Below are 12,818 nucleotides of genomic sequence, written 5' to 3' on the forward strand. Positions count from 1 at the left end.
CAGAAAGATAGAACCCCAGAGGTGTCCCCTGGGGGTCATTGTTCACCTGCCCCTAGTCCCAGAGCCCCTGGCCCTGGGCTTCTTACCTGCTGTCCTCTTGCAGAGCATGACCCTCTCGGCTCCAAGAGATGTGGGGCGGGGGGTACCCGGAGGCCGAGCAGCTGATGCTCACCTCCATACCCTGGGAGAAGTGCTGGGACCGGGAATGGATGCTGACCTGTGGGGCCCCTGTGGTGTAAAGAGTGGACGGGTAGGGGACAGCCTGTCAGGGCAGCCACGCCGCTCCGGGTGCCCAGCCCCGGCCTCCTCTCCATCCCCAAAGTCAGAGATGGACCAGACGTAGGAAGCAAAGGCCCCAAAGGGCCTGAATCTCCAGGGAGTGGCTTTCCTGGGAACTTGGGCTGACCAGGCAGCTGCCCAGGCCACACGAGGTGAATTACCCAATGCCCCTGGGAGAGCCTCAAGCTCCCTGGGGTTCTGCTCCGGGCTGAGCATCTTGGAGAGGCTTGGGCAGATAGGCAGATGCCAGGGCTGGGGACAACTCTCATCGCCAGCGACCCTGAGTGAACCCAAGCCCTGCCCGTGTTTTGCCCCCAAACTTAGGTTCTGTTCACAGTACAACAGGCTTGTTAGACTCAAAAAGACCCCACGAGGCAACTCACCTAGAAAAGGTAAACAGCCCCTTCCCATGTCAGGGACAGACACAGCAAATATATATTGCAGAGGCTAGACATGGCTCCAGACTCCTTCTCAACACACTCTAGGCAACTGACCAGGAGTTGTTGGCACCAGAGAGAACAGTTGTCCCAAAAGGCTCATTTTCACGTTTGGGGAAATAGCGGCCCAGAGAGAGGGATCTGCGTATGCCCTGGGCAGACCCGAGGTGACCTCCGGGTCCTAAACCGCCCAGACGGGTGCTTTTCCCACTGTCTCCCCTGACCCCATCTGGCCAGCGCCCCCCAGCCCTCTGCCAAGTTCATCTGATCCCTGGACTTTCAGAAGTTTCCCAGATTCCATCCCTGCCTTAACACACTGGCAGGAGGAGGAATGGAGGTGTTTCACGGCATGAGAAACCAACAGGACACAATGAAATCGGCTTGGCCTACAGCAGTAGAAACTTAGGTTAGATATTAGGATGAACTTTCCAGCAGGGAGAACCACCAAACTTATGCTTGGAGACTATAGAATCCTCTTTCCCTGAAAGCTCAGAAGACGCTCACAGGACTAAAGTTGCCTGCCAGACTGATGCGTGGGCAGAGGCACGGATGGATGGGCTCTGGGGAGAGGCAGTAGATGTGTTAAACTGGAAGGACAGGCAGAAGGCAGAGCCTCACCTCGCACCAGGAGCCAGACGGACGCCCTGCTGACCCCATTGGCGTTGCTGGCCAGGCACTGGTACCGCCCACCATCACTGGGACTGATGTCGCTGACCTCCAGGGACAGGTCGGCCAGCTGGGTGATTCTGCCCATCGAGGCCGACAGGACTCGCCAGTCCCGGATCCACGTCAGGTTGTAGGGGACATCGCTCAGGACCTGGCAGGACAGGATGGCAGTCTCCCCCGGGGACACGGTGATGTTGGGGGCGGGGACCAGCTGCGGCGGGGGATCTGAAGGGGTAAAAACAGGAAAACAGGAGGGGGCTGACATGGAGAGGGGCCCATCCTGCGGGTATCGGGGGCGTCCTGACTCCAGAGTCCCCCACGGGATCCTTGAGGACACGTCAGGCTGCAGAGCAGCAGAGGGACCATCTGCTCACCATCCCGGACCAGCGCCGCCGGCGGAGGACACTCTCCCCCACGTCCCCTGATGTCCCCACCACCATCACACTCCCTCTGAGGGCTGCGCGGCATCTGCGTGCGTTCCACAGGACAATCACGGGCAACACATGGCCAGCTCTCCACTGCTCTTCTCAGCCGTGAGCCCGTGACTCCACCCTGGGGAGGACAGCCCGGGAGACCACCCTCAAGAGGGACACGGTGATGAATACTGAGCTATTCTCTCTGCAGATCGCAGGGGGTTCCTAACAGCCAAATGTACAACCGAGGCCACAGCCCCCAAAGAGGCAAGCGCTAAGAAGACCACTATCTTGACAAGAAAAAGGGGTAAGTGACAAGGCCAGGGGTGTGGGCCCGAGCCCTCGCAGGGAAAGAGCTGGGTCTGCACAAGTTACACGTGCTAATGGCCTGCTGTCACCAAAGAGCATGTGAACTTGACAGCCCCGAAAAACGATACCGTAGAAACCAGCCAGAAATAATATTCTGGGGCAAATGAAAAAATCTGACTGCAGCCAAATTAAATAGCATTAAGGTATTATCATTCCTTTTATTAGGTGTGATCATAAAATTTTTATTATATGGGAAAATGTACTTTCTTAAAAAAAAGAGAGAGAGATAAATACTGAAATGTCAGGATTCCCTACAATTTAGTTTAAAATAGTTTAGCCAGAGAGCAAGAAAGCAAATATGGAAAAATTTTAGTGATTAGTAAGTCTAAGGAATGGGTGTGTGTGTTTCCTTACACTGTTCCCTTTTCCTGTCCTTATCATTTATAAAAAGTGAAACCATGGGGCGCCTGGGTGGCTCAGTTGGTTAAGCAGCCGACTTGATTTCTGCTCAGGTCATGATCCCAGGATCATGAGATCGATCCCACGGAGAGAGTCTGCTTGGGATTCTCTCTCTCTGCCTCCCTCTGTCCCTCCCCCCTCCTCAAATACATAAATGTTTAAATTTTAAAAAATAATTAAAAATGTAAAAGTAAAACTGTTAATTCATTCCATAGAAGCATGTTTGCAGATACATTGTATCATTAGATGATAAAAAAAAAATCAGGTTGTCCTATGTGTCATACACATAGATGTCTAATACATATGTATAATTACTATTCTAGTTTTCTTAAAATGCACACATAGATAAAGGTCTTAAAGGAAGTAAATTAAAATGCTATGGGGGGCGCTGGTGGCTCAGTCACTTAAGTGTCCGACTCTTGATTTCAGCTCAGGTCGTGATCTCAGGGGTGTGAGATCGAGCCCTGCTTCAGGCTCTGAGCTCATGGGGGAGTCTGCTTGGGATTCTCTCTCTCCCTCTGCCCCTCCCTCCCCACGCCACATGTATGTGCTCTCTCTCTCTCTCTCCTTTTTCTCTAAAATAAATAAACAAACCTTTTTAAAAAAATGCTATGGAGGGTGTTTCTAGAATAAGACCAGAGCTTATCCAGATCTTCTCTTGCCTGTCTGTACTCCCCTGGTCTTCCTGCAAGGAGCATGGCGAGTCTGTGTGAGATTAGAGGCTGCAGACTGGCTAATCTTTCCATGTTCCTTGGGCTCTTTTTCTTCTCTTCACGACAGTTTAGATTCCCGGTTTATTTATTTATTTTTAAAGATTTTATTTATTTATTTGACAGACAGAGATCACAAGTAAGCAGAGACAGGCAGAGAGAGAGAGAGGAAAGTTCCCTGCTGAGCAGAGAGCCCAACGCGAGGCTCAGTCCCAGGACCCTGAGATCATGACCTGAGCCACTTAGCACACTGAGCCACCCAGGCGCCCCTAGATTCCCGATTTGTAAAACAGAGCTGATTTCATTTCTAGATGGCCTGTGGCATCTCCAACCTTCCTGAGCTGGATGGTGCCATCCTGGCAGGACCCTGGAGGCATTAAGGGAGGGGGTTTCCAGATGGACGGTGGGCCCTGGAAGGGCCGAGGGGAGGAGGGCATGACCCTGCCTGGCTGCTCGGCCTCTCTCCATCTGAGATCAGCAGGCCACTCCCGGGTAACAGCCCAAACGGGGCTCCAGGAGGCAGGTGGCCGCATGGGCAGCAGACTCTGGGGGATGGACAGTTCCTAGCAGCTGGCTGGCATGCTCCCCCACAGATGGAGACACCCCGGGGGAAACCCTAGAGGGAAAAATCAGGAAGGAGGTGGGGAGGGGACACAAGGATGGCGGGAAGGACAGACCTGTGACAACAATCTGGGCCTTGGCTTGTCCGGTCCCAGCCCTGCTGATGGCCGTGCACTCATACGTCCCTTCCTCGGTCTTGGAGGCCCGTGGGATCTCCCAGCTGCTGTTTCCCGACACCCTGAAACCACAGAACAGCTGGAGACACACAATCCCGCTGACCCAAGCCAGGGACCCCCAGCCTCATCCAATCCCTAAACCCTGCCCAGAGGGGACAAATCCTCTTGGAGACTTGGTAGGAAGAGTCAAACTACCAAGAACATGCAAATTTTACAACATGCTGTGTGACTTGGAGCAGGTCCCTTTCCCTCTCTGAGCGTGACTTTCTTGTCCATGATAGGGAGGGTCTCTGAGGGTCCTTCCTGCCCTGCCCTCATGGAGCCAGGCCCTGCACGGGATGAGTGTTCCAGAAGCCGAAGAGGCTCATAGCTCCTTCACAGAGTGATGACCCAGCAGTGGTGGGAGCTTTGGGGACCACCTTCCCCCATTCCGGGCCAAGCTGCGAGCTGCCGGGAGGACACTATGACTGAGACCAAGGTCCTTCTCCTGCCACCCACCCCCTCAGACTCCCAGGTCTGGGGACACCAGCGACCAGCACCCACTCACTGAAAGTGCCTTTCCTCGCCCAGTCTGGCTCCATTCCGCCGCAGCTGCAGCCGGAAGGGCAGGGTGCTGTGCACAGAGCAGGAGACCAGCAGGGGCTGGTGCAGATAGCCATGGATCCTCGGGGGCATGCTGACCATGGGGGCACCTGCAGGCAAGGCCCAGCAGTCAGGGTCCCTGCCTGCCAGCCCCCCACAGCCCGCCCTCCTCAGCGATGCTGAGATGCTGGGATGAGCCAGGATTCCATCCCTGGCCCCCCCATCTGGAGGGCACCAAGAACTGGTTGCTTTGCCCCTGCTAGCTCGGTTTCCACCTCTATAAAATGGGCTTAATCCTGGTACCGACATCCCCGTGCTGTCGTCCGGAGAGTTGGTGAGAGGCAGGGTGTGTGCACAGGGCATGGCCAGCCCACGCGGGAGGAGCTCCTGTCCTGTCTGGGGTTTGTGGGAGGACCAGCCAAGAGGGACCGGCCTGCGCCCCCGCCTTCTCTGCTGTATAGGACGCAGACATCGGACCAGTCCCGAGATCTGAAGAAATGCTCCCCAGACTGGGCTCTCCACACTTCCAGACCTCTCATCTGCCTGGAGGGTCAGTCTCACCCAAGGATGTTGGAAGAAAGCCTTTTTGTTTATTTAAAAATAAGCAAAGCTGGAACATGGCTGTGAACGCGAAGTTCACACACATTTTTGAGATAAAATAAGACTTCAATGAAATCTCAGTTTCTGATGAGCCCCATGGGGCCCCCGGGAGACACCCTCCTCCGCCTATCCCTGGTCTTGGGGTGACATGTTTCTCCCCCATGGCTAGTGGAATCGCTTCAGTGGGAAGGTCTGAGAACACCCCCGCAGGGTCAGCGACTGCTGTCAGGGCCTCACTGGGGGATCGCGGGCGTAGGCTCAACTCTCGTCCTGCCCTCCCCCTCCGCATCCCCACCAGAGATGCTCTGTGGGTGAGACAATGCACCAGACGTCCTCCGAGCCCAGAGCTGGGGGTGGGCGGGCGGCGGGTGACATCATGCTGCGGGCTCCCTGCCACATCCCAGGGGAGAGGGATGTCGGACCATCCAGCCACGTCCTCAGCTGTGTGCAGAGCAAGTCACCGCTCACCCACACACACTGGGGCCTCTGCAAGGCCAGCTCAGGCTCTGTCTTCCATGAGCTCCATGAGCCCAGGAAGCACCACCCGCCCATGTCTCTAAACCCAGGGCCTCCTGCTCAAGGCCAAACTCCCAGCCTCCCAGATCTAGAAGGTGGGGAAAGAAGTAAAACTCCAAGTCACTTCCCTTCTCCCTGCCCTGCGCGTGCATGCGCGTGCACGCGCCCATACACACACACACACACACACACACACACACTCACACTCACTTTCATCTAGAGCAGAGATGAAGACCTAAAGCCAGAGCTAAATTCCAAACCCTTGGTTCCTCTGAAAGACCAGGAGAGAGAGAAACAGAAGTAGCTTTGCCCCTGCTGAAACTCCTTCCTGAAAATTCCTCCTTGGGCTTCTAAAAGCCAAGGGAGGAGGGGCCCAGGGACCACATCAGGGGAGGGGAGGCCAGGAGGCTGAGAGAAGGGGGTCCCAGGCCCCCCCACCGTGTCCCACTTGGCCTCTCAAAGTCCTGTACCTCACCGTGGGCACCTTCGTGCCCTCCCTGCACCCCTACTTGAAGTAGACAGAGGATTTTGCTCCTTGTCCAGAGATCCCCAGCGAAGAAGATGTTGGGTGTCAATGACCTCCATCTCTGTGAGCTCCCCCCAGGCCACTGCCATGGGAAAGGGGGGAGTGATCAAGAGGAGGGAACAAAACCAATGGGGAAGCTGTTGGGCAGTGAACTCAGATACCCCAAGCCAGGACCAGAGGCAGAGCTGGAGAGCCAAAGACTCAGCCCTGTGCTCTGGAAGCTTCTGACCTAGATGGGCGATCTCAAGGACACAAGGAAACAAGCAAGAAGCCACACATGACCAAAGATAGGATCATAAAATGACCTGTGCCCACAATGACATGAGCCTAACAGCAGCTGTCACATGTGGGGGGCCCTGGACCACGATGCCCACATCCTGGGCAGAGCCTCAGGGCACCCAAGAGATGTCTTGCTTTGTGCATTAGCTTATGGAACCCTCAGGGCAACCCTGTAAGATGGGCAGCCTCAGCTGCTTCATCTGTAAAATGGGGACACACCTCAGAAGTATTGTAAGACTCCGTGAGCTACTACATGGCAGGTGCTTGGCTCAGGATTGTCCCATGAGAGACGCTCAAGACGGTGACTGGTCTTACCATGATTATGATTACGCAAGAGCGCACCCCCACTCGCTGCCCAGGCGCTGTGCCTACAGAGCCTGGCACCACGACGGACACAAAATGAATGCTAGATGAGTATCTGGATGGAGGCACACATGCATGAGCAGAGGGGGGTGGATATTTGGATGGACGGATGGAGGGAGGGAGGTTTGGATCCACGAGTGGATGGGTGGATGTCTGAGTGGGTCAACAGAGGATGGCCTTGTACTAACTCCGGCCTTGTACTAACTCCTTGACCTGATAGCCACATCTGAAGCCACTCAGTACTGAGCACGTCACATGGCAGAGGGTGCAGCTCGTAGAGGCTTAATGAACATTTCCTCATCTCATCTAATCAGGGAAGGCTTCCGGGAAGAAATGGGTCTCCAAGGGAGCCAGGGAGCTGGGAGCGGTAAAAGCCATCACTCACCTGGGGCCACCCCACTGTAGGAAACTCCAGACACACGGACCAGGGGATTCCCCTCATGGTCTTGGCCCTTCACCTTGAGGTAGAAGCGCTCCTGGGGGGCCTGGAAGGGCGGTCCGCCCCACAGCTGATACATGGATCCGTTGGAGAGGGGCTGCATGGGCAGAGTCAGGAGGGGCTGCCCTGAGCTGCGCGACAGCTCCACCGAGTCCAGGTGGCCAGGTGCCTGCAGGCCAGTGGAGTTGATCACCAAGGAGATGGGCACCCCTGCGGAGGGAAGGGTGAGGAAGAAGATCCTGGCGTCTGTACCTGCTCCGTGATCCTCCCCAAGCAGGGGTCCTCGGCCCACAATCAGGGACCCAGCCTACTTGGCCCTCCTACCGCCCGCTCACCTTCTGTTCCTTGTGCCAACTAATGCTGGGGGTGGATAAACAGAGGGGGCCTGCTACTGTCCGTGGTCCTGAAATGCCCCGTCCATCCCGGCCACGGCTGCCCACCGCTGCATCACCTCCTGTCTGCAGACTCGAGCATTTCTCTCCACCCTCCCCTCCCCCAGGAACTCTGGGGCTGGCTGTCATCAGGCAGGCTCTGGGACCAGCCTAGGTGGGAGACACCTGCGAGTCTGGGAACTCCAGCTCCTGCCCATCCTTTCCCCTCTGCTTAGCTTTCCTTTGATTTTTCTTTCTGACTTATTAGAAGTGGACGTTTCACATTATTCCAGAAAACACAGAATTGGAGTTGGGCTTCATGATTCCCTCCGCTGATTTGGGAAGGTCGCTCGGGTCTTTCCCTTTTCACAGTTATTAATTTTTTTCCTTAGAGATCATAAACCAGGAAACAGGGTGTGGTTGGTATGATCCCATCAAATGCCTTAAAATTTTTGAAGAAACATGGAACAATCTGGAAAGGGCATTTAAATCTGGAAGTCCAGATTCCTTTGAAAAAGGACGCGTGTCCATGCTGGGCCCAAACTCCACTGCAGCAACAATCAGCCAAGGGCATGCTCCCGGGGGTGGGAACCCCCACTTCCTGATGCCCCTGTACTGAGGCCAAGTGCCACCTGCCGTTCATCATTTACAACTGTCCTGCTATTTCTCTCTTCCCCCTTTTTTAAAAAAAAAATTATCTTGGACCCACATCTTTCCCAAAAGCAGAAACCCGAGAAGGTCACCTGTGGCCCCCCCCTTCTCCCTCTCCCACTGGGGAACGGCCCTAGGGACCCTTCAGTTTTCAAGCACCGCATTTAGGATTTCTTATCTCTCCTGACTCTAGAAGCTTCCCTGCCTCTCCCCCTTCCTGCTACTGGGAAAAACACTAAATAAGCAAGCAGCCCCCTTTCACTTCGAAGATCTTACTGCTGGTCCTGGCACAGAACCAACCAGGGCTGACAAGGACGACAAGGGTTAGAGGAACTGCACACTCTACAGCTCTAAGGCTCTGACAGCTACCGCCTTGGTCCCCAGTCAGTGACCCGGAGTTAGCCTGACCTGGTCTAGGTCCCTCCCCATCTTCCTTCCGATCTGGTCCCAGCAAAATCCTCTGAAGAGCCCCATGGTGAGGGACCACAATTCCCAAACTATAAACTGGGACCCCTGATCTGGCCACCAGATGGTGGTTTCTGGCATAGAGCTCTGGCAACCAGAGCCAAAAGCCTCTGCCTGCTCTGGAGCCCAGCCTTCTCCAGATGGAACCATGCTGGGGCAGACAGGCAACCCCAGATCCCAGTGGGTGCCTTCTGACCAGAAAAGGGATCTTGAGCCTCCAACTCCAACATCCTCCTAGGCTCCCAACTGCCCCCCCCCAGCCTGCACAGGGCCCACTCTAGCTGCACACTCATGGCCTGTCTCCCAAGGCTCCCCCCACATCCCAGAAAGCATCGCCCCCAGGGTCAGGAGCACTGTACCTTGCAGGGGCCACTCGATGGTGTGGTTGAGGTCCAGAGAGGGCTGGGTGGAGAAGCCGGCCCGGAAGTCGATGTTGCTGACACCTGTGATCCTCACTGAATGGCGACCACTGCTGTAGACCTAGCAAGACCCAGATCCCATCCCCAGGGGCACCTGACTCCTGTTCCAGGGCAGAAAGCTGCCACCCTGACCTGGTGCTGACGCTGGAGTTCTCCCCACTTTGCAGACATGAAAGGCAACGCCCCTGCTCCCTGGGGGCCCAGCGCTATGCTCCCTAAATGCAGAAGAGGCCCCAGCTGTGGCACTGTCCTGAGTAGGACTCTTGAAGCTGCTCTGCCTTTCCAGCTGCCCCCCCCCAACACTCACAGCCCCATCTGTCCCCTGTATGTCTAATCTCTGCCTTGCCTTCTCCACTGGCATTAGAGCTCTTGGCTCAAAAATGCTCAGAGTTTGAAGGGCAGGGCCAATGTTGCCCCTTCGCATGTAGCATCTACACCTCGCCCAGGGCCTGGCATCCAGAAGGTGCTCCATAAAGGTTTGCTCAACCAGCAGGAGCTCACATCCTTCCGAGGCAGCAGCCTGTCCCATGCCAGGACCTTCTGCCAGGAGCCCAGCCTTCCCCCAGTCCCTGGTCTCCAGCACCTTACAGATGAGAGCAGGCGCCCCCACCCCCTGCCAGGTATGTTCCTCTAAGCCATCCTTCCCCCAAGGTCACCCTTGTTTCTTTTGTTCATTCTTCATAGGATAGGTTTCTGAAACTCAAGCTGGCTTAGTCACCTACCTCTGCACACTCAAGCTGTTTCTCCAACTCTTTCTTAAAAGTTCCCTAACTAACCCCAAACCACTCTACTTCCTCTCACTGTTGCAAAGCAGAACAGTTCTCCTCTGTTCTTGACCCTCTGCTTCTATTGATATGTCCACGTCACCACCCATGCTCCACCCCACAGCTCCCCAGGGCCCCAGGCTCCCCAGGACAGGCAGGAGGGAGACAGGGCCCCAGCTTGGGGAACCCAGCCTCCCTCCCCCTGGGAATAAGGACCTCTTACCTTGATGGACCACAGCCCAGGGTGCTCAGGCTTAAAGGCCACAACCTTGGCAGAGTCAGGGATGTTGAGAAGCACATTGAGGCCCTCATCCTTCTGTAGGATCCTCCCTGTGGAACCCCCAAGGAGTTCTCAGTCCCTCATCTTTTCCTGGTGGTGACAGAAGCCCCATCCTGTCCCCAGGAGCCCAGAGCCCTCCAAACACCAACCTCAGGCTTCCCAGAGTAACTGACAAGAGACCTTCGGTGGTGTTTGGTCCTTCATCTCATTATGCACGCCACCCTTGTCCACCCCCACATCAGGGTCGGATACCTCTAGACCTGGGAACCACGACATCCTTGGAGCACTGTGAGGCCAGGTGGCCAGGTCCCAAATCACACTGACCCTGGGTGACCTGAACAAGTCACTCTACCTTCCAGAGCCACAGCTTCTCATCTCAGTGGCCTGCCACTAATTCTTGCCCTGACTGACCTGCTAGGCCACCGTAGGGTCCCGCTGAGAGAACAGAGGAAGATGGCACATGAGCCTCGCGTCCCAGGGCCTGTGGTTACCTTCCTTCCCCTCACCTGGCCGCTCACGGCCTCCTGCTTCCTCGCCCACCACAGGCACCCTCTCTGCCCTCCACGTGGTTTCCCCCACCCTCCTTGTTCCCAGAGCCTGTGTCCAAACCCCCTGCCACCCTGGGTCTTTCTCTTTGTCCCATCCTGGACTCCTAGCTCAGTCTCGGGGTCAAAGAAGAGGCCAGCACTAGGGTACACATACCAAGAGGGTCGCGAACTTCAATCTGAGGCCCTGGACCGCTCAGGGAGATGGTGACCTCCTTCAGGCTGGGGTCAAAGGGAATCTTCCATGTGTGCTCGCCCTCCTCCTTGTGGTCCGTGGACAGCAGGTGCACCTTGGTGGCCTGGACCGCAGACTTTACCCACTTCAGCACCTGGGAGGCAGGCATAAGAAGCGGATGCCGGCAGGTATCTCTGGTCTTATTTAGAACCGACCCACCGGAGATAGGTCTCTAATAGGTTCCTGGCAGGATCCAGTCCCCCACCTGGGTTTGAGGCAGCATATAGGCTTTCCAGGTCACCCAAGGCCACCCCACTCCCACTGCCCTACACCAGGCCAATTCACACTTCATTACCCTCCTGGCCTATGGGTTCGGAGCTGTGAAACCTGGATTGAGTCTGCTTGGAAGGAAGGGCTAATCTCAGTGGCACCCATTATTCCTCCAGAAAGCCTTCCTGATGCCTCCTACACACAGATGAACCCTTGTGATCCAGACTCTCCCCCAGAACCATGTAAGTCACTGTCACCCCAAGGGGCCTCAGACCACCCTCCTGCCAGGGTGCCCTGTTCTCTAAGCAGGACTGAGGGGATCTGCTGCAAAGATAGAGTCTCCTCCTGATCTGTGTCACGGCATTGAGAAATCTTCAATCCTTAAATCTTAAAATTGCAGATTCATTCTAAAATCTTAAGTGTTTGGGGCAGGTCCCAATGAAAAGCAGATAAGAGGTTAGGACTCCCCCTCCAGACTAGCAGATCACCTAGGTGCACATTTAAAGTATGATTTGGGGGGGATCCTCAAAATCCCTCAAAGACCACCCCCCAGAAGTACACAGACCCCATGTCAGCAACCAGATCTCTCACTGAGCATAAAATTACGGAGTTTCTCCCAATCCTCACCATGGCCTTCAAGACCACATGTTCTGTCCTGGGTTTTAGGCAGTTGTCCAACAGGTCAGTTTGCCCTGACTCTCCCCATGCTCGCATGGGTTGGACCCCCAGGGTTGGACCCCCATGCCTCCCGAGGCAGTGCCCACCACACATGCTGCTCTCTTGCAGAAATGACCCACTCCCTCCTGCTTAGGTTCATGCCTGCCTCCCCTCTTGGCCTGGAAGCCCCATGAGGGCAGGGACTCTCTGCTATGCCCCGAGCTCAGTGGCTGGCATGGAGAGGGTGTTCGGGAAGCTTCTGCTCACTGTGTGTGATACGGCAGGGCACACAGCTCCTGAACGCGGGCATCAGATCACAGACCCCTCACTCTGTTCCACCCCCAAGCCCGCCTTGCGATCACCACGCCTCCCAGTTTCCCGTTAGAAAACCAGGAATGAGGATGAGGAGGGGGCTTCCTTCCAGGCCAAGTAAATTTCAAGTTTTCCCAGGATGCTTCTCAAACTAAACAAAATGAAACTTGAACCTCGCTGTGCAGCAAAGGAGCACCATAACCACAGAGAGAAAAGAAGAACTCCTGGAGCCTTGAGAACCCAGGGTTCGACTGAGCTTTCCTGGTGGGAGGCACCCTGGGGACAGAAAGAGCTGCAAAGACATTCTTATTTAGGAACCTGGATTCGGCACAACCATCAGTGCCCAGCTCAGGAGACTGTTTATGCATCTTGCAGGATAAAGCAAAGACATAAAGATGGTAAGTCTTGCTGAACCAAGATTTTCATTTTCTCTTACAGCCAAGTGTAAGAGAGAGTTGCAAGTGTTTTATTTATATACAAATTCATTCCAAGGGAATTTATAACCCGGGGATTTCTAAATACCATTCCCCACAGGGATTGTTTGGAGAAATGGCTGATTCTAGGGCTGGGGCAGGTGATTTACAAGGTAAGTGT

General features: G+C 55.2%; 1 protein-coding gene across 2 annotated transcripts in view; it reads right to left on the reverse strand.

Annotated features, from left to right (window-relative positions):
• The window catches only part of HMCN2 (hemicentin 2), a 144,508-nt gene that overhangs the window by 105,099 nt on the left and 26,591 nt on the right, over nt 1–12,818 (reverse strand). For both annotated transcript variants that reach the window (XM_032308268.1, XM_032308266.1), the window contains exons 5-12: nt 10,968–11,139; nt 10,209–10,315; nt 9,162–9,282; nt 7,262–7,525; nt 4,558–4,702; nt 3,951–4,072; nt 1,335–1,607; nt 87–228 (exon numbers count right to left, since the gene is read on the reverse strand). In XM_032308268.1, the coding sequence (XP_032164159.1) occupies nt 87–228; nt 1,335–1,607; nt 3,951–4,072; nt 4,558–4,702; nt 7,262–7,525; nt 9,162–9,282; nt 10,209–10,315; nt 10,968–11,139 (1,346 nt within the window). The remainder of the gene's footprint in view (nt 1–86; nt 229–1,334; nt 1,608–3,950; nt 4,073–4,557; nt 4,703–7,261; nt 7,526–9,161; nt 9,283–10,208; nt 10,316–10,967; nt 11,140–12,818) is intronic.

The sequence above is a fragment of the Mustela erminea genome, chromosome 12, assembly GCF_009829155.1.
Source record: "Mustela erminea isolate mMusErm1 chromosome 12, mMusErm1.Pri, whole genome shotgun sequence".
In the NCBI taxonomy this organism is placed as follows: Eukaryota; Metazoa; Chordata; class Mammalia; order Carnivora; family Mustelidae; genus Mustela; species Mustela erminea.